This window comes from Talaromyces proteolyticus (assembly GCF_021365285.1).
Source record: "Talaromyces proteolyticus strain PMI_201 chromosome Unknown BGW36scaffold_5, whole genome shotgun sequence".
NCBI classification, from domain to species: domain Eukaryota; kingdom Fungi; phylum Ascomycota; class Eurotiomycetes; order Eurotiales; family Trichocomaceae; genus Talaromyces; species Talaromyces proteolyticus.
Genome location: NW_025764281.1, coordinates 654,140 through 681,464, shown reverse-complemented (window position 1 = coordinate 681,464; position 27,325 = coordinate 654,140). Strand labels below are relative to the sequence as shown.

The 27,325-nt window shown below is 45.9% G+C and overlaps 9 protein-coding genes across 9 annotated transcripts; 6 read left to right on the top strand and 3 right to left on the bottom strand.

The window, feature by feature from the left end:
• Nucleotides 1-328: 328 nt before the first annotated feature.
• On the bottom strand, nt 329-2,646 carry BGW36DRAFT_396262 (putative anthranilate synthase multifunctional protein TrpC; the record flags this gene model as incomplete). The annotated part of the gene is made up of 2 exons (XM_046218139.1): nt 329-2,031; nt 2,085-2,646. 2 exons carry the CDS (start codon nt 2,644-2,646, stop codon nt 329-331), a joined length of 2,265 nt encoding a protein of 754 aa, XP_046072956.1.
• A 469-nt stretch (nt 2,647-3,115) lies between these two features.
• Nucleotides 3,116-9,122, top strand: BGW36DRAFT_416126 (putative nucleoporin). Its single transcript, XM_046219335.1, has 4 exons — nt 3,116-3,318; nt 3,365-4,316; nt 4,371-7,481; nt 7,533-9,122. Exons 1-4 carry the CDS (start codon nt 3,251-3,253, stop codon nt 8,889-8,891), a joined length of 5,490 nt encoding a protein of 1,829 aa, XP_046072955.1. The 5' UTR covers nt 3,116-3,250; the 3' UTR covers nt 8,892-9,122.
• A 968-nt stretch (nt 9,123-10,090) lies between these two features.
• On the top strand, nt 10,091-10,648 carry BGW36DRAFT_293840 (uncharacterized protein; the record flags this gene model as incomplete). The annotated part of the gene is made up of 1 exon (XM_046211033.1): nt 10,091-10,648. A coding segment is annotated over one exon (558 nt), but the record flags the coding sequence as incomplete, so codon positions are not given.
• Nucleotides 10,649-11,202: 554 nt separating this feature from the next.
• On the top strand, nt 11,203-13,868 carry BGW36DRAFT_339621 (fungal-specific transcription factor domain-containing protein; the record flags this gene model as incomplete). Its single annotated transcript, XM_046213042.1, has 6 exons — nt 11,203-11,599; nt 11,645-12,710; nt 12,764-12,838; nt 12,897-13,179; nt 13,237-13,309; nt 13,372-13,868. 6 exons carry the CDS (start codon nt 11,203-11,205, stop codon nt 13,653-13,655), a joined length of 2,178 nt encoding a protein of 725 aa, XP_046072953.1. The 3' UTR covers nt 13,656-13,868.
• Nucleotides 13,869-14,844: 976 nt separating this feature from the next.
• BGW36DRAFT_406453 (uncharacterized protein) lies at nt 14,845-16,833 on the top strand (the record flags this gene model as incomplete). The annotated part of the gene is made up of 6 exons (XM_046219001.1): nt 14,845-15,270; nt 15,321-15,446; nt 15,570-15,738; nt 15,797-16,252; nt 16,314-16,408; nt 16,438-16,833. The coding sequence occupies exons 1-6, from the start codon at nt 15,199-15,201 to the stop codon at nt 16,831-16,833; spliced, it is 1,314 nt and encodes a 437-aa protein (XP_046072952.1). The 5' UTR covers nt 14,845-15,198.
• Nucleotides 16,834-17,414: 581 nt separating this feature from the next.
• Nucleotides 17,415-18,956, top strand: BGW36DRAFT_376196 (Isochorismatase-like protein). Its single transcript, XM_046215858.1, has 8 exons — nt 17,415-17,493; nt 17,560-17,641; nt 17,728-17,926; nt 18,015-18,105; nt 18,164-18,171; nt 18,229-18,351; nt 18,419-18,677; nt 18,760-18,956. Exons 1-7 carry the CDS (start codon nt 17,472-17,474, stop codon nt 18,482-18,484), a joined length of 591 nt encoding a protein of 196 aa, XP_046072951.1. The 5' UTR covers nt 17,415-17,471; the 3' UTR covers nt 18,485-18,677; nt 18,760-18,956.
• A 2,312-nt stretch (nt 18,957-21,268) lies between these two features.
• Nucleotides 21,269-22,750, top strand: BGW36DRAFT_146771 (G-protein complex alpha subunit GpaA/FadA). The gene is made up of 4 exons (XM_046209477.1): nt 21,269-21,509; nt 21,572-21,914; nt 21,964-22,520; nt 22,574-22,750. Exons 1-4 carry the CDS (start codon nt 21,392-21,394, stop codon nt 22,615-22,617), a joined length of 1,062 nt encoding a protein of 353 aa, XP_046072950.1. The 5' UTR covers nt 21,269-21,391; the 3' UTR covers nt 22,618-22,750.
• Nucleotides 22,751-23,120: 370 nt separating this feature from the next.
• Nucleotides 23,121-24,498, bottom strand: BGW36DRAFT_406450 (uncharacterized protein). Its single transcript, XM_046219000.1, has 2 exons — nt 24,079-24,498; nt 23,121-23,979 (listed from the first exon to the last, which is right to left on the bottom strand). Exons 1-2 carry the CDS (start codon nt 24,238-24,240, stop codon nt 23,188-23,190), a joined length of 954 nt encoding a protein of 317 aa, XP_046072949.1. The 5' UTR covers nt 24,241-24,498; the 3' UTR covers nt 23,121-23,187.
• Nucleotides 24,499-25,093: 595 nt separating this feature from the next.
• Nucleotides 25,094-26,490, bottom strand: BGW36DRAFT_146688 (uncharacterized protein). Its single transcript, XM_046209476.1, has one exon. It carries the CDS (start codon nt 26,017-26,019, stop codon nt 25,381-25,383), a length of 639 nt encoding a protein of 212 aa, XP_046072948.1. The 5' UTR covers nt 26,020-26,490; the 3' UTR covers nt 25,094-25,380.
• Between the last annotated feature and the right edge of the window lie 835 nt (nt 26,491-27,325).

The following is a 27,325-nucleotide window of genomic DNA, read 5'->3' as shown; positions in this document are numbered from 1 at the left end:
TTCTGAGGGGTGATATTGCAAGGTTAAAAAGAGGCAGGTGTTCAGAGCATATCCATCCAAGTCATAGGATGGCTTCAACTGTTAATAGCACATGATAGAAGTGAAGCAGGCACGTAGTGTTGTTGATGGATAATTTGCCTTGCCTCAGTAAGTAGTTTGAAGTTGTAAACAACCTTTACGTCACAATGCTAGTTGAGAACTGACTCTGGAAGAGAATGTCCAATAGACTGAAGATTAGATTGCAAGAAAGTGATGTGTCAAGGTCACGGATATAAAGTAAGTCATCACAAACATGTCACTTTTCATTCATTTCTATTCGACTCTAAAATTAGGTACTTTTGGCTGCGGAAACGAAAGCACGAATCTTCTGGAGATCTTGAACGCCATCTGTTTCCACACCGCTGCTGACATCAACACCAACGACCTTAGAGGCTGATTTACCTAGCTTGCTAAGTGTCTCGACAACATTCTCAGGGTTCAATCCTCCAGCAAAAAGGACTCCGACGCCGGGGTTGTTATCCAGTTCTTTAGCCACTGATGACAGATCTAACATTTCTCCCGATCCACCACGACCAGAGTCAAGCAGGGGGAGCGCGTGGAAAGCTCGACGAGCGAGACCGGGCTCGCCAGGGCTAAACTTGCGAATCACGGGAACAGGAATAAGACGAGACCACTCTAACGGCTCATCACCATGCAGTTGAACAACATCAAGTCCTAATTTTCGCTGTTGTTCGACTATATAGGTGAGGGGCTGCCCAGCGAAAACACCAACAAGGAGAGCACGAGTAGGATGTCGCAACAAGTTCGCTGAGTGTTCGAAATAATCGAGAGATTGATTTGAACTGGTAGCAGGAGTGGTTGTTGATGAACGAGGCGTATTTTTTACAACTTCCGAGATTTGCAAAGCAACTTCGTCTGAGACACGTCGTTTACGGCCGTCAACCTGAATGATACCGATCAAGTCGGCACCGGCTTCAATAGCCACACGAGCAGCTTCAGGGGTTCGAGTTCCGCAAATCTTAACCAATGGCGAGTGCTTCACTGTTTCACTGTTTTGGATACCACCTCCAAGTAGCTCAGATATAAAGGCTGCAGTGTCTTTGGCGCGCATTAGTGCCTCACCAACTAGGATCGCTTTCACGCCATCTTTCTTATAAGCTTCAACGTCCTTGGGCCCAGAGATGCCGCTCAATGCGCAAACAATAGTGTTTTCTGGAACCTGGTCCATGAGGCGACTTGTCGTGCCTAGGTCGACTTCAAAGCTTGTCAGATCGCGGTTATTAACTCCGATTACCTGTGAACCAAGCTCAACCGCGATCTTCATTTCTTCTGGCGTGTTTACTTCGACCAATGGCTCCATACCTAAGCTTCTCGAATAGTTATAAAGCCTTGTCAACAACTCAACGCTGAGCATCTTGACGATGAGCAACACAGTATCTGCCCCAGCGAGGCGGGCTTCGAGAATCTGGTATTCATCGAAGATGAATTCTTTACGAAGAACTGCGGGACGATTTGGGAGCCCTTCAAGACTTTGGCGCACGGCACGCATGTCATCTAGACTGCCCTTAAACCACTCAGGCTCCGTCAAGACAGATATAACGCTTGCGCCTGCCATGGCATATTTTCTTGCTTGCGCAGGCGCACAGACCGAGGCTGCAATAATTCCTTTAGATGGAGAGGCTCTTTTGATTTCAGCCATTAGGGAGAGGTTATATGGGGACCGTCTTAACCGTTCGGGGAGAGATATCTGCGGAGGTGCTATACCAAGGTCGTAAGTGGCCTGAAGATCTTCCGGTGTTTGTGAAGGTATCAGTTTTTGAGCCGCTACTGTAGCCTTTCGATGGGCATAGATTGTTTCCAATATAGAATTTTTCTTCTTCTCAGTCTTCTTCTCGCTCGTTTCGGTTGTAGAAGTACCCTGGGTTTCTTTCCAGCTGCCGCCCTGCAATTTCAGGAAATTGCGGAACATCGTCCGTCCATGCTCGGTCAGAATACTTTCCGGGTGGAATTGAACGCCTTCTGTTGTATATTCTATATACATTTTTAGCACATACTTTTTCCAAGAAAATGTGAAATTAACCTACCTTTATGTCTGCATCCCATGATAATGGGCTTCCCACCAACCTCCAGATTGGCCCAAGAAGAAACCTCGAGGGAGTCTGGGAGTGTTGGCCGGGTTCCTGCCAAAGAATGATATCTGGTGACATCCAAAGATGCCGGCAGTCCATCATATACTCCCTTGGAATCGTGCTTTAACACCGAAGTTTTGCCGTGTAAGATTTCGCCTGTCACATCGACCTTTCCGCCAAACACCGAGATGATGCATTGATGTCCCATGCAAACACCAAAAACAGGGATCTTTCCACTGAAATGCTTTATTGCCGCTTTGCTGATTCCTGCATCGGTATCGGGGTGGCCTGGGCCAGGGCTAATGACCAATTGAGTTGGTGCCTTCGCAATTAATTCGTCAAGCGTGACCTGATCATTGCGATAGACCGTGATTGTAGCGCCTTCAAGAGCCAGATACTGGTAGACATTCCAGGTAAATGAGTCGTAATTATCGATTAGAATGACATTAGAAGCAGTATTGAGCTTCTCCACCTTCGTCGGGTTGTGCGGGGAATAATCGACCAAGCCGTTATCCATTTCGCCTCGTTTCCAGCTTCGCAAGACAATTCGAGTTTTAGAATTCAAGTCCAGTTGTCTATATCTAGAGTTCTTGAAGGAAAAGAACGGAAGAATTAGTGACGAGGTGGCTGGTTGGTGGAATGAGTAACACGGCGGCGGCGGTCGGTGACTCAAATATCTCGGAGAATGAGATTTGCGGCAAGAGGGTCGGGTAACAAACGTTAAGGTTAGGGATGGTCGTTAGATCGCAGGTGGTGTTAGGGAGCGCTGCTGGAGATACGCCGCTGGCAGCTGAGTTTGATTCAGTTCATGAAGACATGGCCGCTTGAAAGAATATGACCAGATCAATTCAGCAAACTGAACAGTGCATCTCTCCCAGTTTCTGTCGGCGCATAAAGAGAATGGTCTGTGCGTGGATGCGCTAGTCCCAGAGAGGATCGTCGCGGTCCGTCTCAAACTTGCAGCCCGCAAGCTCAGGATCTTTCTAAGCTCTCATAGCTCCAACCTCCCAGCTCCAAACTTCTCTCTTCATTCTCAGCGGGGAACTTCGCCAGGCACGAGTTCTTCCGTACCGAATTTTGAACCTCCGTGCGCCTCGGATAATGATCTAGTTGTGCCTGTAATGGCTCCGGCTCCGGAAGCCTACTTCGCGTCCCTGGACAAATGTTTCTCTGGGGACGCCCAGCTGCTGTACGAAAGTCCACGGCCCAGATTCTAGGCATAGCTAACATTTTAGGTCTTGGGAACGTGCATTCATAGCTCTTTGTGAATTAGGTAACCAGACAACGGAAGCTGGAAATGTCTCAACCTTTTTGTCACAACCAGAAAGTGTTCGTTTACTTTCGAATTATTTGACACCATTCAACCCACCATCCGCGAAATCCAAGTCCGAGTTTGAGTCAAAAACCGCTGCAATTCATGTCGATGCATCGCCTCAAGCCTCATACAAAATCGATGAAATAAAAGCCGACGCACTATGGCTAAGTCAGAAAGCAGGAATAGACGAGATATCAGCTCTGAGGATTACTGTTTTAGAATGGCAGGATAGGCCTAGCGCTCGCCTCGTGGGCAGGTTTTCTGAAGAGGAAGCAACAAGTTTACAAGATGCGACTGGTGTGGACAATTTTCGTGTGTCGTTGGCTGGTCCTCAATTAAAAGAAGTCCTCACGCGAATCAACGGAAGCTCAGATACCAGTTTCTCCTCGGAAGATTCTAGGCGCAAAAGACTGCGAAAAATTTACCTCGCCGAACGAAGCCATATTCTAAAGACATCTCGAAAACTACTTGCTTTTTCCTTGCGTGATACGATTCCGTCTGATGCTAGCCTGATACCACCCCCGAAGACTTCGAATGCGTCAGTAGAAAATGATACACTTGCAGATCTGGGACAGCAGATATTCGGGAAAGAGAAAACTGAAGCCGAGAGCAGCGGTTTCCTAGAAGAGGCGATCAAAGGCATTCAGAAACGCCTGGCTAGTTTCCAAAATGAAGGCGGTTGGCTGTCAGCATCTGAGAGCGACGAGGAAACTGAAAACGCATGGCGAACAACTCTTGTTGACGAGGTTGTGCATGTCATGCAAATAATTCTGTTGAAGGCTCAATCTTTGAAGTGTATTCCAAGCGGAGATGTGGTTTTGAAATGGCTCCAACTCATGGTAGAGTGCAATTTTATGGAACCAATAATTCCGGTGGGTACAATCTAAATTTCCATATAGTACTAGTCGCTGACATCATTTCATCAGCCATGCGAGGATCCTTTGGTTCTCAGATTATCCCTACAAGTCCTAACATCTGCGACAACTCTCGCTTTGCTGAAGCTTCCTGATTCGCTGACGTTGGTGGTGAAGAATTCTAAACTATCTCAAGCCGAAGCCCTATCCCACTCCCAGCCATACTTTCTTTCCCGCAAACATATAACTGAAATAAACGAGATTTTCCTCAGCACAGTTGACATGGGAATTTTAGGCGCTAGCCCTGCTGCTTTCGCATGGGGTGCAATCTTGTTCGCAATGCGAGAAATCGGACTTGACGCCAAAGAAAGAAGAGAGATGGAACAATTTCATAGTGCAGTGGACTCTTTTCAGTCAAATACTCCTGCTGCATCACCATTGCGTTCGTCGGAGCAGACTTTTTATGAGGAATTGTTGGATGTCGTGCGCGTACCGGCCTACGGAGACCGATTCGTTGATATCTTAACCATAGGGTCTATCGAACAAGGACAACTTTTCGATGTTATCACCAATATTGCGTCTACTGTAGACACATTATCCGCTATTGACGATGCCATAACCAGCCTGTGGATTCGTGGCTCATTGTTAGGCGTTGTACGACTGGGTTCTCAATTACTAGAATATTCACCAGATCTTGTTTCCGCCACATTATCTATCTTGAATGGTCCTAACGAATCATTGCGGCTCAACGAAACGTCCATTGATTATCCTAGTGATCCGCGTTACGTGTTTCTAAATGATGAAAATCTTATGGGCCGTGTTTTTCACATCTCTCGCTCTCGCTTTCCATATGAAGCAGTGCCATTCATCCGGCTATGCCGGGCGTTGGCTGGAAAAGATGGCGCCAATGAGGCTGGAGCTTCTTTCGTTTTCAATCAACTCGAGGCCATGGAAACTTTTACTCAAGTTGTGTCTCCCGATTTTCAAGGCTATGAAACCATACGTGAAGACGAAAATGCTAATTTTGTGTCTCTTGTTCAACCAATACCCATGTTGACTTCGACACCAGCGAAACTCAGGGGAACTGCTCATTCTGAAACTGCCCTCGTTGTCACTGGCTCTTCCCAGCTTCGGCCAACAACGACCGGTCAAGTTGTTTCAGAATCAAAACCTGCTGTCATTATGTGGTATCACAACTACTCGTGCTTGAGCTTCCTTGGCAGTTGGTTGGAGGAATGGGCAAAGAGTGGCGGTGATTTGCCTGGCACTGATGAAGAAACCATTGCTGAGATCATCGGCCTACTTACCGACCTTCTAGCTGTTTTCCATAGAACCCAAGCCCAGGAAGATGGTTCTGAACCAAGGAGAATCTTAGAATTAGCAAGCGAAGGGCTGAGTGAAAGCAACGATATTGTAACTGTGGTCTACAATATCCTGGAGAGACATTTACAAAGTAGTGGAGTATCTACTGCCCATGGGTCCCAAGACCTAGTTGTTGCCTGCTTGCGGTTTGCTCGAGTTCTGGTCCCAATACTGCCTAATCGAACTTGGCCATTTTTGTCTCGAACCAGCTTGCTGGACACTGGAGGCCAGGCAGGTCGTTGGAGTGCAATTGTATCAGCCACGGAGGTAACATCTGGCGAATACCCGTTTCTAATAAGCTTTGTCGATCTTTTCGACGCTGTTATAGATGACGCTATTTCAAATGCCAGTTTCCGAAAATTATCGAGTCGAGACATCATCAAAGCAGGTGATGTGTCTGAGAAGAGTGCTGGTGTGCCATCTCATGTTATGAGCAGAGTTCTTTCAAGTTTTGTGCGAGCTATGGTTGGCATATACAACAGTACCGGTAACTGGCGGTTCAACAAAATGGAAAGAAGGCTACAAGTCGAGACAATGTTGGCCAAAAATTTCGAAAAGATTATTTATTATACACACGGCATTGATGGTACCGAGAACAATCAGTCTAAAATTTCGAGCATTCTCCAGGAATCTGCTGAATATATCCTCGACGTTTTGCGGCCGCAGTCGAACGATGAGCTACCTTTCAACCCCGTCTTGCGCATCATCATTGACGGGCTTCAAACTCCAACGACGTCTATTTATCTCCGCCATATTCTTTGTGTCGAACAACAAGTGACAGCTACACTCAATCTAGCTATCAAGTTAATACAAGCAGCACATCTACTTAAACTGCCTGCTTCATTACTCGAAGATCAACTTTTCAAAGCGTCTTCCATTTTGGTGAAACTATACAGCTCTCATTATCGATATCGCTTACCTGTTGTTATTCTTCTAGAACTGTTGGTATCACGGGCAGCGGCAGAGTCTGAAAATGAGCCGCCATCTCTCCTTGGCCATCTAGGATCCGAGTCGACTTGCCTTTTTCTTGATGTGCTTGCCCAGTTTGACAAGCATTTGACTGATAAAGCCCTATTTATATCAATATGGCGCCTTCTGTCTGCTTTTGTTAGTAAACGGCAGCAATGGCTAGCGATCTACCTTCTCACTGGAAGCTCACCCCGAGATTCTCTCAAGCTGAGTTCAAGTGGGGAAAAGGTTCCGAAAATGAGAAGCACGCCTTTCCTTAAAACTGCTCTTGACTCCCTGGCAAACATCGACCATATTGATGTATCTATTGCTCTCGCTCTACTTGAGTTTGTGTCAAGTTCACAAGAACATTGGCCTTGGGCAACAACACAATTGGGTGGCCATTCAAACTTCTTCGGCTCTATCGTCAATTATGTTTGTCGTTTGAAACTCGAAAATCAACCAGTGACAACGAGTCTAATAAACATGACGCAGATCGCTGCAATTACTGCCAACTTGTGCGCCATCTACCTTCACTCAGCAAAGGAAGCTAGGGATCAAACTTTTATCAAGATGCTTATACCATTGGTCTTTTGGTATGCAGAGAACGCTGTCGACGTATCCGGCTACAATGCGTCTCTGCACGCCAACTTAAAAAGGAATTTTGAGACGCGATACAACGGATGTCATCTTGTACAATTCAAGCGAACGGGACTTGAAAAGCGGCCTCTAGGAAACGACTACTACTACGATTTGCATCTATCGGAGAAACTTTTATCATTCGATTTTTCATGGCAAGGAAGCAAGGGTCAAGGCTTTGCTAGTGAGTTCGAGCGAGCGAATCTCAACTTGTCGCTTGTAGAAGCGCAGGTGGTAGGTAATTAAGTTCTCGTGGTCAAGAAAAGTTATTAACGTTAGAAATAGAACCTGTTTAATAGCTGGAAGTTCTTTGCGATTGAGCATTCTATAGATTTCACCCCAGACAAAGAAATTCAAAAATCTATGGCTTTGGTGGTACGAAATTGTTTGCTTGCAAACATGCGTCCTCTCCCTGAGGAACCTATATTTGCCAAGTTGCAGCAGTCGCGAGTAGACTTTGCATTATCGATTCTCCAGAGGCTCGTTGACGCCGGCGCGGATGGTCCGGAAGTCGTGGAATTGCTGTCGGTCGTTTGGGACACAATGCGGGCTCGAGGCACTACGTACGAGAACGCGTTAATTCACGACGACACGGAGTACTACCGCAGCCTCCTAAATGTTCTTTTCCTTGCTCTTCAATTTCATATCGCATCACCAGCCCTGTCGCAGTCTACCGACAAAAAACTCGAATTCTCGCCAGACCTATCTATTATCCTAGAAGTCATCAAAGTTGTGATAGCACAAGGGTTCCGATCTCTTACGACATATCTACATGATGAACCGCAGCGATGCTCGCCCAAAGATTTTGCCATTATCACCGCCATCCTTCAAACCGCCTTGAGAGTGAAGGATGCTGAACGACTTTACGAACAGATTGTCTTCCATATTGAAGACAACGACAGCGCCCGATATGCGACAACCCTATTTTCCTGGGCAGATCAATTAACCGTTGAAGGCGATCCAGTCTATGGAGAGCTTAGCATAATCTTTCTGGTGGAACTCTCCGCTATTCCAATGCTGGCTGAATACCTCGCCGTTGAAGGGGTACTCATGAAACTTTCGACCAGTCGACTTACCCGCATCTTATGTCAATCAAAAGGTTTTGGACCTTTCGATCCTGTGCCACGCCTTTACTCCATCTGGACAGAAGGAATTTTACCCCTGTGTCTCAATCTCCTCTTCCATGTCACTCGTGTGGCTCCGGAAGTAGCAGCATTCCTAAATCAATTTGACGGACGCTTATCCCTAACCGCCGAGTCATTTTCAAACGTCCATGCTACATCCGCTAGTGTGCAGTCTGGGAAGAAAATATCTCAAGCAATGGCCTCAGAAGCATACTCCTTGGCACTAATCTCGTTCATTCTCGAGCAATATCGGTCTGCCGGCCCGAGTGCTGGTGTTGACAGCCAAGCTATCCAAGAGCTCAAATGGGACAAGGGACAGCTCAAGGAAGACATTGAGGAGCTTCTCAGCCGACGATCAAGCTTACGGGCCCGCATCGTTGCTACCAGCGACAAGGAGATGGAGCTCGCGCGTCAAAAACCCCTCGGTGCGTTGTCGGGGGCACAGAATAGACTTGAAGAAAAGGTCGTGAACGATTTGACTTCCGCGTTGACTTGTTTATCTGGTAGGGAGGAGACATGAACTACATGATGGAGTTGCGTATCTCGCTTTTCTAATGAGTGGTAGGCGTTGGATATGACACATTTGGAGGATGTAGAGCCTCTAGAAATAAAATGGAAGGGAATGTATCTATACTTTTATTTACAATGCAATAGTTTTTCACCACATCATTAAAAATTGTAAGAGCAATCAACACTAACAATAGCTGATATCTATTCCCAACGACTTCCCGTTAGGAATGGGATTATGCCCACTCCAACAGACAGATGCCTCGTTTCGGTGTACGTCAGTCAAGAGCTGCAGAGTTGGGCTTCGAACTTGGACTGCATCAATTTGGTCTTTAAAACAGCGAGGCCTGGGAGGGCTAAAGCTCCATATGAAGCATTGTTAAGGGCTTGCTTGATCTAGTCGAAACGAGACATAGACTCCAACAAGAATGTACTTTTTCGGAATATGATCAGAAATAAGAATGCATTCAGAATATATATGATACAATCATGCTGCTTTAACCATAAAATGGCAATACACATGTATTATAATTATCTATCTTCTTTGACTATATCCCAATTGCATTAATCATGTATAACAGCATCCTAGTCTTGCCACTGTTCGTTACGAGCTGACAGATTCAATGTTATCTTAGTTTCTTCATTGATAGCAAAGGTACTTATATTCAGAGGCCTCTCTATCATCCAAGATACATGTATACATACCATACCACAGGTATGGACATGTTGTTAACCCCAATAAACACACTGCAAGTTGGCCGCCTCAGATAATTTCCCATCCTAGAATATTGTTGCAGATCCTGCAACGGCAAACGACAATGAAAGTCTCAAGACAGAACCGACACCATCTAAAACAATGCAGCCACCTCCCCCCAATGGTGGTCTACAGGCCTAGATTCAAGTGCTAGGCTGAAACTTTCTTGTCTTTAATTCCTGGTGGGTATCTTACCTTACCCCCAATTTATATGTCATATCTTCTAATGACGAACACAAAAGGGACTTAGTGAATACTTTCAGTGTATTTCAGACATTCTACCTAAAATCGCTTGTAAAATCACACAGCGCGTCGAAAATATAATGGATAGGAACCTTCCAAGCTTTTCTTGTTTGTAGCTCTTGGCCCTCTAGTCGGACCATTGTTCGACAGAGGCTACTCCCGGGCATTGATGGTGGTTAGCACATACTTATCAGTCTTTGGCATGAGGATGACAAGCCTTCAAGTACTTGCCGTATGCTCTGTTCAGCGTGGGAATCTTCCTTACCTTCGCTGGGCTGTACATGCCAATTTTTTACATCATCAGCTGGGCCCAGGCGCATGCACATATTGAAATAGACCTGTATTTCTATCTCCTGGCGGCACTCAATGGAGCATCTGTTTTCGGGCGAATTATTCCGGGACTTCTGGCCGACCGATTTAGGGCATTGGAATTAATAATCATATGCACTATGCTCGCTGGAGTTTTTGGCTATGTTGCAATCGTTATCCATAAATTGGCCTGCTTAATTGTGTTCACTATATTGTATGGCTTTATCTCCGAGGCTTTGGTATCATTAACCGCCGCCGTCGTTGTTGTATTAACACCCAATATGGCATTAGTGGGTATATGGATGGGGGTGTCGTTTTGCTTTTCAGCTGCTGGTATTCTGCTTGGAAATCCTATTGCTGGAACTATCATCAGGGTGCCTCAAAACCAGTTCGCAAATGGGGGTTATATTCCTTGTAGCAAAATACATCAAAATGACCCAGGGGCGGAAGTTGAATATTCTTGAGTGACGTATGATGTTGTAGCGAACAGTTGGAGTCAAGTTATATATCACTATGCCACTGTCTGTTTTCTCACAAACTTCATAGGGACTGGAATAACACAGGCTTCAATGTTGAGACATGACTAAGAAGGACTTCGAATTAATGCGTCCTGTAATAGAAAATTAAAAAAAACCCCCCCTAAAAGTTATCATGGGGTTGAGTTTGGGATAGGATTATTATTCGACAGAAAGGGATTTGTTTCGACAAGTCAATGCCTCGTATGAAAGCTAGCAGGTGGAAGTCACCTTGATAACAAGAAGATTCTTCGCGTTCTCGTATGCTATCAGGTATTACTTGCAAAGAGACATTGCCCTTGATCATACTGTAGGTAGATTGGTAAGCCGAGGCTTTCGATGGTTTGTATTGTTTGCATCCTGCACGCAATCGGTGCCTTTTTGTGTTTCGCGGTGGAAACCAAGGTTAAACAGACATGCTAATTATCATGCCCCAACTTGCACATCCACGGCAATACAACATAGTACCGATTTGTAAGTTGTTTTATGTGACATGACGAATGATGGTCAACGTCGTGTCGAAGCCGGCTCGGCAGGCCACCGCATGCAACTGGTGCCGGGCACATAAAATGAAGTGTGATACGGAGCAGCCCTCCTGTAGAAATTGCCATACTCGAGGCATCGAGTGCATCACAATGGATCTCCGCCGACCAGGTTGGGCTGGTCGTCGGCAGGAGCCTGTAGGTCGTCGAGGCAAACGAACCCCTCAACAGCAGAAGCGTTCTTCGGCCAAGCCGCAAGAAGCCCAGGTCCTTCGCCAGCCCTCTCCCTCTCCCTCACTGTCCCTCTCTATTCCACCTTCACCTACTGAGAAGCTGCTGGCTCCCCTGGTGGCTCACGATGTTCCGTTGCCATCTATATTCATTGCTCCTTTTATCGATGAAGACCAACGGCCGTCCCGTCGCACGCAAGACCGCAGTTCCGACACCGTTACTCATTTCGAAGAGTCGGGGGCGAACAACGTTGTACCAAGTCCTATATCTACTACCTCTGGTTACAACACTGGTGACACTAATCTCATGGTTATTAGAGATAGCAGTTGCTCAAGGTCACAGATAATTGGCAGCGGCGGTAGCAGCATGTACATCCTGGTTCAGTGGCTTGATCTTTTTTTTGCGAAAAAAGATTTTTGGAAACCAATCTTCCCAGACTTCCAGCGTGGTTTGGCCTATTCGCTTGAAGTTCCACTTGGATTCCCCACGTCATTACCATCTTTACCAACTCCATCGAGACTCGATGAGTATCTCTCAATCTTTTTTTCCAGGATTTATCCAATCTACCCCATCGTCGACCGCGAGGCAATCTATGCCTCAGTTGAGGATTTGAAAAAAAAGCTCGAATCCCAACCCCCAGCCCTCAAACCAAAAGATTATCCTCAGTTGGCTTGTCTCTATGCTCTGTTAAGTGCCTCAGCCGATGAGCTCGAAACCCAAACCACAGAAGTTGGTGCATCCTACCTCCAAGGTGCTTACTTTCTATACTCTCATCTTGTCGCTATGCCCTACGTCTCGTCAGTGCAAGCATTACTGCTGCTGGCTGTTGTGTTGAGGAACCGTAATAAAGACGGTGCAAGTTGGGAGATCCTGGGACAGGCAATCCGGATGGCACAATCCATTGGCTTGCATAGACAACTTGCTTCGACAGGATCTTCTCCTCTCGTTATCGATGGATCAGTGACGGATAGCACCAGGGATGGTGACCTCCATTCACGAATTTGGTGGACTGCATACGTTCTTGAAAGAGCCATGGAACTAGATACAGGCAGGCCATCTGCAATCCGAGATAGAGAATGCGACCAAATATTACCGCGACCTGTTCTCCCACTGCACTCATCGGGACCATGTTTCGATTACTTCGGTGCGTTGATTCGACTTGCTCAAATCCAAACCTCGATCACTCAGCTGTACCACAATACAAAGGAGCGCCGTAAAACAAAAGAGATACTCTACGAAATGGGTCGTCTAGACAGGGCTTTACTAGATTTAGCGGCTACGTTTCCGGAAGAGATTAGGTGAGGTTTAATGGTTTTCCTGGTTATGGAGAGCCTCTTATGCGTGCTATTAGACCCGGTCGAGATATCCTATGCCCTCCAGAAGAATTCCACTTCGCAACGTATTTCACTTTGCAATATCATCAAAGGTATGCAGATTTTTAGATTGCGGGTTATATATGCTATTAGATGCTAATCAGCCTACAGTTGCATTGCCCTGCACAGACCAGCTCTAACGTCGCCTACTGGCTGGTTGAGAAACCGCGTCAACCATCTCTGCAGAGGGACACCCTGGAAAGTCAGATTAAGATATTGTCTCTGCATCGGTGCGGCATCAGCACGGTCAATTCTTAAGGCGTGGAATGACCTGTTGCTCTACAGCACACCGTCTCGCTTGATAACTCTCAATCCATTAATGCTTGCCATTCTTGTCCTCTCAATTTATGTAACCAGAATTCCTTCAAGTTTAATGAATTACCCTGATCTAGCAGTATGAAGAATGCCGTCCCTGTTAATGGGAATCGCTCGTTGACTTTTGAGTTTTCAGATGGTCATTACCTTTGCAGGAGCAGCCCAGCAGGAATATTCGAAGATTGGACAGGACCCGGAGTTTGTCCAAGGTATCATGTTGCCCCTGATATCATTTTTATTTTCGGTCGATTGACGCTTTTCTAAATAATAGGACTAGAAGTACTGAAACAGCAGCTTTCCAAGCACATTGAGATAACGAACACACAACGCAGACCTGGAAACATGGAAATACAGGCTCCAAGTCTGACTTCAGACCAGCAGATTTCTGATCAGCTTTCCACTGAAGTTGACATGGGCTTAGACCCGGGCCTTCTTGATGACGCCTGGTCCTCACTTTGGACCGACGGTTTGAATAACTTTCATATGAGTGATGATAACCACGGCATGGTAAATGCTTATCTTCTTGGATTATCAGATGCGGATATGGCGTTTTAGAACAGATGGTATTGTGTACTAATTCGCAGCTAAAATTTATTTAATTTGAGCACCGTTTCAAGTTCAATTTTACAACCTTTGTTTTTCAGCAGATTGAAATACTCGTCACTCTTCCACAGCTCTAGAGGCTCCTAGTTGTCACCGACTGTTCCAGTAGTCGATTCCAGCTTGTGGAAATTGCGACCCCTCTTTGTCAAGATAGTAAACCAAGACAGCAAGAGCAAAGGAGACAGGCTGGGCTATTAGTCCTTCCAGATAACCCTTGAAATAACGGGGTGACTCGACGGTTGGCAACAACACGATAGGGACCCAACCATTGAAAGCCATCGCGAAGGCCAACATGGCACTCAAGATAAACGCTGGTTCTTCGGCGTCGTTGGCGCAAATCAAATTAGCCCACGAATACATGATCGGTACCGTCGAATTTGAGATCTATGATACAGCAACAGCGAACCATTTGTAGCCAAATTATGGGTGGTCATAAATCACAAAGGCAAGATGGCCAAGACCCATAACCAATTGTACAAATCCAAAGAGTGGAAGCGTTACTTTGTGTCCGTATCTATCCCACAACCAAGCAAAGACGACGATAAACGCAATGGCACAAAAAGGGGCAACTGATGTCAACTTATTCGCCTCGACGGTGGAGTATTCTTTGTTACTCTTAATCCAAAGTGTGTAGGTTGCTTGGCTAAAGGTGAGATTTACAGCAACAGAATCTAGCTTTAGCGATGACTTGCCCAGAATCCAGAGCAAGCAAAAACTAAAATAAAAATGTCTAGCTTAGTGACCAGCCTTCTTTCAATAGGCCCGTCATTAGGATGAAACCATTGAAGAATACTGAGCTTATCCTTGTCGCTGGCGAAGTCAATTATATTGGGCTCATTGCCCTTATCAGAAAGCACTGAGGAGCCATATGTCTAGGAATCCTCGAAAGCCAGGTGAGAAGACATTTCTGTAACGCTGGATGAGTGGTCATTATCCCACGACTGTTGCAGAACTTCGCATTTTTATATACGGTAACCTCAAGCCACTTTAGCGAAAGTATCAAGATGCTGCAATTCTCAAGCGATGTTGCACCATTATTCCTGGTCGTGGTATACAGTTGCCCACTTACTTCTGTTTTTAGTATAAAGGCGCGGCAGTCTATATCTTGATAGGCCCAGTGGTTCACCTAACAACAGCCAACAACAATGACCTTAGCCTAGACCATTGAGTTCAAGCCACCCAGGCTGTTCATTATTACCTTTGGTCGAGAATCGAGGTGTCCATGAACTCATTCCCACCCGGCTGTCGAAAAGCCAGGCCATATGTCCCACCCGAACTCGGGTGGGACATCTTTGACACACACCTAACCAACCCTATCTAACTTTCTTATGCGAACGTACGCCATTCACCATTTTTAATCGTGATTAAACAAATCGAGTCATTATTTCCAAGTCGAGGCATGAAAATGGGTTGAAAAGCCTTCGTGGTTATCCATAGCCCTGGACTTTATATCGAGGTCAATTAGGGACAATTTCGCTTTCCAACAATCTGCAAAATGACATCCAAGACAACACCACACTCACCGCAGTACATACCTGAGGATATAACATACAACCCGACTAAAAATGTATCGATATCGCTACTATGGAAATGAATCCGAGATAATTACATCCCCAGAAACAGACTGACCAGTATCTCAAGGTAATCATTGTTGGCGCTGGTATCGCTGGGATTGCGACTTCGATCCTCCTAAACAAAGTCCCGAATCTGACATATATAATTCTGGAGATGAATCCGGTGTTCGTAAGTCCTATCTTCTCATTTCCCCTATGTCAATCTGGAAAATCTTACGGAATCAAGGGAGGAATCTGGTGGGAGAATCGATATCCTGGGTTTCGCTGTGACGTGCCTTCAAATTCATAACAGCTCTCGTTTGAGAACACCGCGGAGCTACTAGACATCGCTGGTCTAGAGAATTTTCAAGGTCCAGTAGTGCACACCAAGTGGATTCTTCCCTGGATTACAAAGGGAAAAGAGTTGCTGTTATTGGCAACGATGCAAGCGGCATGCAATAATTGTCAATATCTTACCAGATGTAACCCATCTTCCTCACTTTGTTCGATCCAGGACCTGGATATCACCGTATCTCAGAGGCGCGCTTCCGACGGCTCCCGCAAATAACCAAGGCGGATACCAGTACACCCCACAAGACCTAACAAATTTCGAATCAGATACCAATGTGTATTTAGAGTACAGAAAAGATCTCGATCATAAGTTTCATGGCGGCTTTGCGGCCTCCAAGAAGGGTAGCGTGGAAAATGCGGCGTTGAGAAGGCAGCTAACTGAACTAATGTCAGAGCGCGTCGAGCATGATCAAGAGCTCCTAAGTAAATTAGTGTCGGAATATGCACCAGGCTATAAGCTACTCACTCCGGCACCTGGATATTTCGAGTCTCTAACCAACCCTAAGGTCACGTATGTGACAGACGGCATCGTGCGAGCGACGGAATCAGGCCTTGTCACTATGGACGAACAAGAACATGAATTGGACGTCAGTATCGCAGCCACAGGCTTCCCTGAATTCACAGTTCCTCGATTTCCCATTTCCGGTCAGTCAAACATACCGTCGAGAGTCTCTGAAGTGCAAACGGCAAAATCGGCCATCCACAGTCCTACTTCGGAGTGATGGTACCGAAATTTCCGAAATTTTTTCATGGTGCTTCAAGTCCAAGGCACCGCGCTCGGCGGAACGGTGCCCATGCAATGTGAGTAGACTGCGACGTACATCACCCAGTGCATTTGCAAAATTCAATCTCAGTCCTATTTCGTACTCGAGTCGAGCCAAGATGCCACAGATGACTTCGACGCAGTCGTACGAGGTTTCTTCTCCGCCATGGTCTCAACAGATTTTGGTAGCAGCTGGTGGAAACTTGGGAAGGGGAGCACACCCCTCACAGTGGCATGGCCAGGCTCGGGGCTTCACAAGTGGGATATTTCGCGGGACCCTCGTTGGGAAGACTTTGTATTCCACCAGCGGCCAGGCTCGTTGAGAAACTACTTTGAGTATTTTTGCAACGGACACACCCAAAAGGAGGTTGATGGTAATCGCGATTCTCTTACAGAATATTTGAAAGCAGTAGGATGGGTGGATCTACGTACCATACACGAGGACTGGACTGAGCAGGAGTAAACAACTTAGGGAATTATGTAACTTGGAAGGAAATCCTGAATAGAAAATCGACAAATAGATGAAATATTATGGCTGTTACAATAGATAACTTGAGTTTGTGTCAGAAGCATCTCAGTAGCAATACTTTACGCTAAACAAGCACGGCTTAGGAAGTGGTTGTGCGAAATGTAGGCATTATTCAAAGGCTGCACGTTTTCTATGCCTCACTGGATCTGAAGCCTGGTGACAATTTCTACTATCACTAGTATATTAAAGTGGCAGGGTTATACCATTCTCTTCTTCAGAACGTCTTCAGATTAGTGCAAAGTCCTACTCATAGGCTTGTGCACATCAATTGATATTCCTGACCGAGTAAGAAATGCAATCAGGCACGCAGTATAAAATATTGTAGCGAAAGACGACAGCCCTAATATTGAAACCGACACACCCAATTGTAATAATAGAATAACTGAATACTTTACCATATCATTCCACGTTCGCCATACAGGGGCCATTGAGTTGTGCGTGGGGTTAGAGAGAGGATACTTCGAAGTCTAGATTCATCGATGCCCACCCGAATCAATTGATCCCCACCCGAGCACATCGGCAACGTTGTTTCCCCAAGCGGATGTATATAACAATAACAGAGACTGGCGTGAATGGGGGATGAACTAACGAGTTGTAAGTTTCTTGTACCTTTTGTTATGATTATTCTCGATCAAACCCTCACCATGTCTCAACCAACATATATCCGCTCCATTCTCGGAATTCCCGTTACCATCCCACGCCTGACCGATAGCGTGCTAGTGATCATCGACGCTCAGAATGAGTAAATCTTCCAATTAGAGGTTTCTTTTGGTGTAGGTGGAGGATACGTATCGCTACTAATACTAACACTTTCAATGCTATTCGCAGATACATTAGCGGTCTATTACAAGTCGAAGATTCCGAAACCTCGCGGAAAGTGATCTATGGACTTCTGGAGAAATATCGCAACGTCGGCAGTGACATAGTCCATGTTGTTGCTGACTCGCCTCCTGGAGCTCCTATTTTTACCCCAAACACTCCTTTGGCAGATATACTCGACGAGCTAAAGCCTTTGGACAATGAGCCGGTAAGCGAATACGAACAGCAATAGTCCGTTGGCTATACTATGATCTGGGGCTGGGGAAAAGATACTGATTATTGTCGCTGTGAAAAAGGTTGTTCACAAGCTCCATGCTAGTGCCTTTACTGAGACGACTCTACAGTCGATTTTGACGAATCTGGGGAAAAAGAATCTTGTCCTTACAGGTAGGCTATCTTTGCCGAGCTCCAATTATGAGACTTGAACTCTCTGACATACAAACAGGGTATATGGTATTTCATTCTTTCTTCACTATGCTTGATAGAGTAACCCTCATACCTTAACTATAGGCACATAACTGTGTCTCGGCAACCGCCAGAGCAGGAGCAGAACTCGGTTACAACATTTATGTTGTTCGCGATGCAGTCGGTGATCGACACCTACCAGGCGTAGATGCTGATCAATTAGTCAAGGTAAGGCAATGTTTATAGCGGAACATAAGATGGATGATTGAGGCTAAAAAGTATACGGCATCAACAGGTTTCTTTGACCGAGTTGGCCGATGTGGTAGCTGTCATTATTGACTCCAAGGACCTCGAGTCCTGAGGCAACGAAGATTGTCCTTGAATGGATCGACGTCTTGGTCCTATAGTGACGAGGTTGATATTTCTTGCATTACGGTTATCACTGTGACCGTTGACTGCTATAGCTTATGCCTGCCTATATTAACTATTATGTGTATATCCGGGAATGTGTAACCAGGAAAATAAACAAGATATCAATTGACGATGTGATAGAACTAACATTAGAAAGCTAACCATAAGTTCCAATTCCCAAGGGCTGTTGCGAAACTTCCCTTTACTTGTCGGGAGACCACTTACTTTTTTCTTTAAAACCCCCTTTTTCTCCTTCCAACATACTCCGCACAAGGAAAATAAATAAATCAAGGAAAAAACTCAAATTGAATGACTACCCCTGACAAAATCGAATTGGGTTGCACGATCGGGATAAGCGCGATGGAGCTGGGGTGCACAGGAAAACAATAGTGTTGTGCGCTAGAAGCCTTTTTTTCCCAAGAATGAGAAGCAGTCCCCACTCCAGCACATACAGTTATGTTTTTGACTTTCTGTGCATACATGACTAGTGGGTTTTGTAGACTGGATTTTATTCCGACTGCACTCACTCAGGAGTCAGTATGTGCCACGTAATTTGGATTCATGATGATTATGTAAATGATATCCCTGCATATGTTATGTTTTGGTTGGTTTTGTGGTTGTTTACAATAAAGTAGATCGACGCATGCATTTATTAAATTGTAGCACAATGCCTGAATGCTGAATCAATAAGATCAGTATTAAGGATTCTAGAAGACTTCTTGGAGTAGCGTCTAGGATATCCATATTACTATTCATATTATTATTTGATACTACAGGAATCTACCGAACTCGCACGTGGAATAATATTGAATTAATAGCTACATGTATCCTCATGAACTAGGAATGATGTGTCACACCCAACTACATATGTGCTTAGTAGTATTTCATAAATCACAATAACCAACCACAGTGCAGCCACATAGCTGCTGTGGTGGTCTACATTCTGATGTAATGGTTTTCTGATGTCTCCGCACCTGCACGTTAAATTGGCGATCTCCCTCAAGTCAGTCACAAACTCGTGGCTTTCGTCGTGGCCCCAAACCTCTAGCCGAGGCGATCAACCCTGAACAAATCAGACGATGATTAACATGCTCATTATTGATAATTGATACTTGAACTGATGGTCGACCTCGTGGCCTTAGAAATCGGCTCGTCCGTTATTTAAAGATTGGGGCTTTGCGTGGACGAGTCCAGGCTCCCCGTACCTGTATAGTACTACAGATGACTGGTTACATGAAAAGCATAATGAGATGAATAGATCACAATCACCGAGAAATTTTGCTGTGGGCACTCCAAGCAAACACAAGCAGCCAATCAGCAGCGACATACCGTGGATAACAAGTTGTGATTGGCTAGGATGCGGACCCCTGCACGGCGCCTACCTTAAAAGGTTCCAGTGGATCGGCTACGGCTTGCTATTATATTGCCGGGCAGTTTGCAGGTGGCAGAGACTAAGTTATTGAGTCCATTATTCAATCCGGATCTCAAGCGTGAATGAAACGCGGCAGGGGCCAAGTGTCAGAGTGTCGGACATATTGAAGAAATAATAAGAAGAATTAATGAGAAGAATAAGGCTGGTTGGACCGCACCGCTGGGGGCCATAAAATGCTGATAGTTCGATACATCGACGGGCGGGACCAGGGTGTGGTGCCGTTTGGGGACTAGCCCAGGGATTCAGCCCAATGAGAACCAGTTCCGCTCGATCTGCCCCGCCGAGCCGGAGACAAGAGCTGTCGCGCCGTCAAGCCTCGGACCCACCCCCTTTCCTCCATCCTGAACATTATTCTGCATCAGTTGATCGTTGATACTGAGTGTCCACCCAGCTGCTGTTCTTGAATAATAATATATTGAGTTGTGGACTATAGGAGTGAGGACTAAGCGTCAGGAGGTCGCTCGGGTTGTCAAACCGGCGACCGCAAACGCAAGACGTCAGTTACGCTGCTGACAGAGGCTGCATTTTGACTACTTACTGGGACAATACTCAGAGGGCAGAATGACAGGTTGGAAGGAGTATGCCAGTCATACGTATGTATGTAGCGATAGCCAGGGTCGCATTATTCTTCGCATTAATCCGTAGTCGACTGCAATAGCGATGGCCATTATTACCGCCAACCACAGATGCCGCAGCCGCTCATTTCCCTCGGCCAATGAGCTGCGCCGGCACCTCCCTCGCCCTCAGCCAAGCAGCCCTCCTCCTCCTGCCATCTCTCCTCTCTCCTGCACACCTCCACGTCTAGTCCACGATCACCACCGCCTGTCGACTCTTTACTCTCCCACTCAATTCGATCGTTCATCTCTGGGGGACGTTTTCACTTCTGCCGCGCCGTGCTTCTTCGATTTCCCTCGACTTACTGTTCGTTTGTGCTGCCCTTGGGTCGTTCCAGTCGCCTGGGGTAATTGTTCTGTCAGGGGGATCTTTTATTATTATTAATAATCATCCACCACCACCACTCCTCCGGCACATACATCTGTATCGCGCTCCAGCAGGAAACAGGATTGTAAGTGGAGATATTCATATTGTCGCTTGACCATTACCTCTTTTTCTTTTTCCATTCCCTCGACTTGCATGTGTTTTGTTGTTCCGCACGGCGCAGCCGACCACCAGGAAAACCCTTCAAGCCTCATATCTCGTCCTGCGCTCCCCACCGCACTAGTTGTCAACAAAGCATCGATCTCGACTCGTGACACGCTGCGAATCCCAAATTCTCATTCACTTTTGATTTGTTGGAACGATCAACCCGATACAATTGCTAATTCAAATTGCAGTTTCTGCTAGAACTGTTAAGAGTTTCATTTACGTACAGCGGTCTCGCGGAATTGACTTGTACATTAACGAATTAAACGAAATACCGCCAAGATGGGTTGTGGAATGAGTACTGAGGATAAGGAGGGGAAGGCCCGCAATGAAGAGATTGAGAACCAGCTCAAGCGCGACAAGATGATGCAGCGCAATGAGATCAAAATGTTGCTTCTCGGTGCGTAACCACTCCGCTGTACACAGTCGCCCTTACAATAATCGATTCTAATGCTTTAACAGGTGCTGGAGAGTCTGGTAAATCCACAATTCTCAAGCAGATGAAGCTCATCCACGAAGGTGGCTACTCCCGCGATGAGCGCGAATCCTTCAAGGAAATCATCTACAGCAACACCGTCCAGTCGATGCGTGTCATCCTCGAAGCCATGGAATCCTTGGAATTGCCCCTCGCAGACCCGCGCGCCGAGTATCATGTGCAGACCATCTTCATGCAGCCCGCTCAGATTGAAGGTGATAGTCTTCCCCCAGAGGTCGGCGGTGCTATCCAGGCCTTGTGGCGTGATACAGGTGTCCAAGAGTGTTTCCGCCGCTCGCGTGAGTACCAGCTCAATGACTCTGCTAAATAGTAAGTTCTTTCATATTGGCTGGTAGTTTATAACATCTAACATGAGCAGCTACTTTGACTCCGTCGAGCGTATCGCACAACCCGACTATCTACCGAGTGACCAAGATGTGCTCCGTTCTCGTGTCAAGACCACCGGTATCACCGAGACTACATTCATCATTGGTGACTTGACATACCGTATGTTCGACGTGGGTGGACAGCGTTCCGAGCGTAAGAAGTGGATTCACTGCTTCGAGAACGTGACCACAATTCTCTTCTTGGTCGCCATTTCCGAATACGACCAACTTCTTTTCGAAGATGAGACTGTCAACCGTATGCAGGAAGCCTTGACCCTGTTTGACTCCATTTGCAACTCTCGCTGGTTCATCAAGACCTCTATTATTCTATTCCTTAACAAGATCGATCGATTCAAGGAGAAGCTTCCTGTCAGCCCCATGAAGAACTACTTCCCGGATTACGAGGGAGGCGCCGATTATGCTGCTGCCTGCGACTACATTCTCAACCGCTTCGTGTCACTCAACCAAGCCGAGCAGAAGCAGATTTACACACACTTCACATGTGCCACGGACACAACCCAGATCCGATTCGTCATGGCTGCGGTCAATGGTATGTTGAATACTTATCCTAAACCTCAATAAAGCAGTTCTGACCTGTAACAGATATCATCATCCAAGAAAATCTCCGTTTGTGTGGTCTGATTTAATGAATAGGTGGCTTGCGTTGATGCCGAATGCTTTAGATTACTGTCAGCATGAGATTTTTTTTAATCATTGCCGTGAATTTTCATATTCATTTTCTTTTGGATTTTCAATACCACATCGGTTGTTTCCTTCTGTTTGACATTTTGTTTTGCGTCATCAAAATCTGGCGTTGAGACACTCAAGTTTCCCGTTACATTTTTTTTGTCGACTTCTTCTGTATTTTTTTACATAGCAACATGAATTTTCTTCATTCCGTGATTTCGATGGATGTCTCTCTTCTGGTGTCTCCAGCTTCGCTTTCCTTCTGTTTGTTGTGATTATGGTTTTCCTTGTTCCTTGCCTTCGCTATATGAGCGATGTTTCTTTATCAGATCAAGTACGGGGGGTGAACCCTATACCCGTCATGTAATCGCCCGTCTTTTTCACAACTTGCTGAATATATTTCAGCTCAAGCAGTGACATGACACGCATCAATAAGAAATGACAGCATATTACTCTTGACATTCATTCACTCATCAATCCGTATAACAATATACATTGGTAACAGATTCCGTATAGTAGAACATGTATTTTCAAAACCTCAACTTCGGCCCCAAGTAGACAATCGCAATAGCCACCAGCCACAGCCCAAAGATCCACGCATACATGAGCATCCGCCCCAACCATCCTCGTCCCTCGCTCATCCGTCTCAGCACCCCCATCCGCTTCCCTGCAGCCTCTAATCCAGAGACATTGCGATCCAGTCCTTCCACGGCTCTATCCAGCACCGACTTCTCATTCTCGAGCGAGGTCTGGAACGCCTGTGACGAAGCTTTCAATTGAGACGCCAGATTGACCAGACTGTCAGTTAGAGACTCTTGTTCGGCGCGATGGCTCGAGAGATTCGATTCAGCCGTAGCCGTAGCCATGTCTGGTTTCGTGGTACTTGATATTGGCGTGGGTTTGAAACCTGTCGTTGCAGCCGTGGCCACCGGTGCCGAAACCGCGGTAGAATCCTGACGCCGCTGTCTCAGCACCGCTGCTTCTGCCTTTCCAGCCCCCTTATCCAAACTTTCTGCTGCCTTGTCTCTCCTCTGCTCATCCTCTTCTTGCTTCTTCACCACCGATTCCACCGGCTCGACGATGCCAGCGAGTAAATCCTCCCCTTCCCCCTCTTCTTCTTCCAACCCATCCCCATCCTCGTCTCCCCCCGTATAGAAAGAGGTGTCATCGTCTTTAAGCCCATCAAACCTCTCCCGCAACCTCGCCAAGCGCGCCCTTTTCTTCGCTAAATCTGCTGTCCGCGCATGTCGCGTTTCGGCAGATTTGATAGATGGTAGTCCGCGCTCAAGTCTTGTAAAGAGCGTGTGAGCGTAGTCGACATTCTGTCAAGAACCGAGGGGGTTGGTTAGTTAGCAGGTTACTCATATCACTATTATGCGCATACTAGTCTACTGTTGAGGGTACAAGGGGGAGAAGCTTACAGCGCCCACGCGAGCACGATGCAGATGCGACTGTCGAAGGATTCGCAGGTCAGAGGAGGATGAGAAGATGTTTTGTTCCAGGCGGGAGAGGAGGTTGTTGAGGTTGACGATGTCAATGGTGGAGGTGCTGTCTGTCGCTGCTGTTGTTGATGCTACCGCCATTACTCCTTTCTTGTTCGCCGGAGCTTATTTGTTCTTAGACCGTCACACGAACTTAAATTTAAAATGTCGAAGAAGAAAAAGAAAGCAGAGAAAAAGAAAAGGAGAAATAAATTGAAGCTGCTTCACGGCGACTATTTGTCAGTCACATAATAGTTAATGTTAATTGCTGAGATGTCATCTCCCGCGGACCAGCTTAATCGGCATAGCACCGACCCACACACAGTCCAGCCAATTAAATAAGCATCTTTTTTCCAGGAGAATGGAGCGCAGTCCACGGAGTAACCTTTTAGAAAAAATATAATTTTCTTTCTTATTTTCTACTCGGATTGCCTTAATTTGATGTTACCACCAATAAGTATAAGCAATAGGCGAAATGTGGGTTCGTTCTTGTATGGTGATGCTTTTCATTGGTCTTCTAAAGCGCACCTGCATAAACCATGAACCCTGGCTGAGGGGAAACAGAATGAATGAGATGTATAACTTTGGCGATTTGCTAACACATGTGTAGTGGTAGAGCTACTGCATCTATTTGGCTATATGGTGAACTAAGGTAAATTAACCGCACCAGTGGCGAGGAAGAGAATGAAGAGGAAGAAGCAAAGAGGGGGGGGGGAAGAAGGAAAGAAAGAGATGGGAAGCTAATTTCCGTTAACAGGTTTATCCTGCATTTAATTATTTAATTAATTAAACTCGTGGATTGTCCGAGCTCCTGCTATAGTCATATTTTGTTTCTTTTCGTCTCCTGGATCGACATTACATCTACATATATATCTAGCCTGATTGTGCGGAATCAGAGTTAACGGTGGGGGACCTCGCGGAGATAGACGGAGATCAAGTGGGTTATACAAGAAGGGTCTGATCAACAATTCTAATTTCTTATATTAATACTCCGTAAATTTGACAGGTGTGATTCGAGTTTAAGTCATATCATTAAGTGCATTAGTACACACCATATATGTATAGCTCAAAAAAAATGTCGAAAAATAAAGAAAAAGGAAATGAAATGCTGAAAATGCACGACTAATTGCCACCCAACATCTCTAGACATAAATAAAAATAAAACGGAAAAGGAAAAAATTCACTATGCATCATGTCGTAAATCATTAGTGTAGACAAGTTATTACTGATTGATATTGTTAATCAGCGATATTCGAGAACTCGTCGTTTCCAAATCTTTGCGTCATCTCCTTCGTTGTTTCGACGAAAGAGTTGTAAGGATTCACTATACTTTCGAATTGAATCTTCATTCGTAGGCTCATACTCTTCACACTGATGAATGAAGAGCGGAGAAGATTCCGTGCCCTCCGGAAATATCGAGGCATAAGGGGATGGCGAGAAATGTGACGTAGGAGCCTCCTCAGAATTACTCGGTGATATTCTCGACGATGAAACTTGAACTATCGGCATGATTTGCCCTGGCAAAGATTGCTGTCGCCATGCAGCCGCTGTAAACTTTCGTATGCTTTCTGAATCAAATGAGTCTGCCGTGGCGTTAGTTCCCGAATCCGATTGGAGAGGCTCCTCATGCACTGTCGAAGTGCCAGTTGATGCAATTTGCCGGGGTTGCTGTCTCGCTAATGATGCAAGTGACCCACTAGTCGGTAGTGGAAATAAACCCTGCGATGCCACTTGAGATAACGGACGTAGTATGTCACAAGCTGATGTCGGTGGTCCCACTGCGGAATTTGGAGTTGGAACATCTTCTGCCTCTGTTGCTTCAACATCTTTGGCCGCATCTTCGACCCCGGAATGTTGTGGAGATATCGATGAATCACTCATGGTTTGATATTTTGCTTTACGCAATAACGAACGAAATAAAGGAGTTTATCCCGAAGCCAAAAGAAGTCTGGCAAAAGAAATTAGACGAGAAAGAGAAAAGAACAAGCTAGGTTAACATTGAAAGAAAAAAGACAGATTTGTCAAGCTTAATGGGTGTTGGGGCTCTGGGCTGGAAATTGGCATAATTCACACACCCTTAGATAAAGAAGTTAAGAGCTCGTTTCATATGAGCCACCCACACAATATTTGCTTTCTTCAGCAAGCCAGAGAACGATACGTCATAGGCATGGTCAAGTGACTGTTCCGTTTGCTCGAGACACATTTACTGAACCCAAAATCTCTCAAGAACCAAAAATCCCTACAAAAGGAAAAAGATCCATTCGACATGAAAATTTCCGAGTATAGGCGGCCCAAAATAAGAGGTTGGCGAGCACAGCTCCGGAGGAGTATTGAAGGAACGAGTTGAATCACAGTGATCGATGATATGATTTAGACGGATACGGAGCGTAATTCCCAATGTTGATATATGCCCCCAAGCAACTTTGTAACCCTGTAGTAACTCGATCTTGGACGCAATATATGCAGCCACCACTGTCGGAGGCCACCAACATGTGGGAGACTGCGGTAGTTTAAAAGCTTTTTTTCAAGACACGATCACCTGATAAAAAAGGCCAGTGGCCTCTGGGTGTTCAGCTACGATATTGAACGCCACAGCCGCATTGGAAGAAGGATTCTGGGTCCGTGTCCACATGTTGGGTTTGCATGCCGGTAGATCTCATCTTAAAGTTGAACTAAAATATAAGTTGAACCAGAGGCCTGGGAAGGCTGGTAGGAGACAAGAAAGTGCGCATTTTGTGAGCAGGTGGCGGTAGCTACAGGGGGAGCTTAGGATGAAAAGACATCCTCCGAAACCTAAACAGGAAAGTCCATACTTTTGAGAAGATGAGAAGGAACGTTAGCGCAGGCGAGGGAGTCACTTCGGTCGTTCACCAGGGAAGACTCACGATTCTGTCCATAGATGGTTTCCGAGTATGGATGGGGCAGGACTGGCCACGGTGGGGGAAGGGTTATCTGAGACTGGTACTGGCATTGGGATGCGTGCATACGTGCGGCACCAGCAAGCGACTGACGCTGCAAGAAAGTATCGTACCCATGGCTAGAAGCGGCAAGGCGACATGAGATGGAGAGGCACCAATGCCAGGGCCTTGGACGCTCGTTTTCAGCTCAGCCAGACCATATTCCAAATTCTGCACCACTCACGCACGAAGTCACGATCTCTCCACTATTGGGGATCGCCCAATGCTGA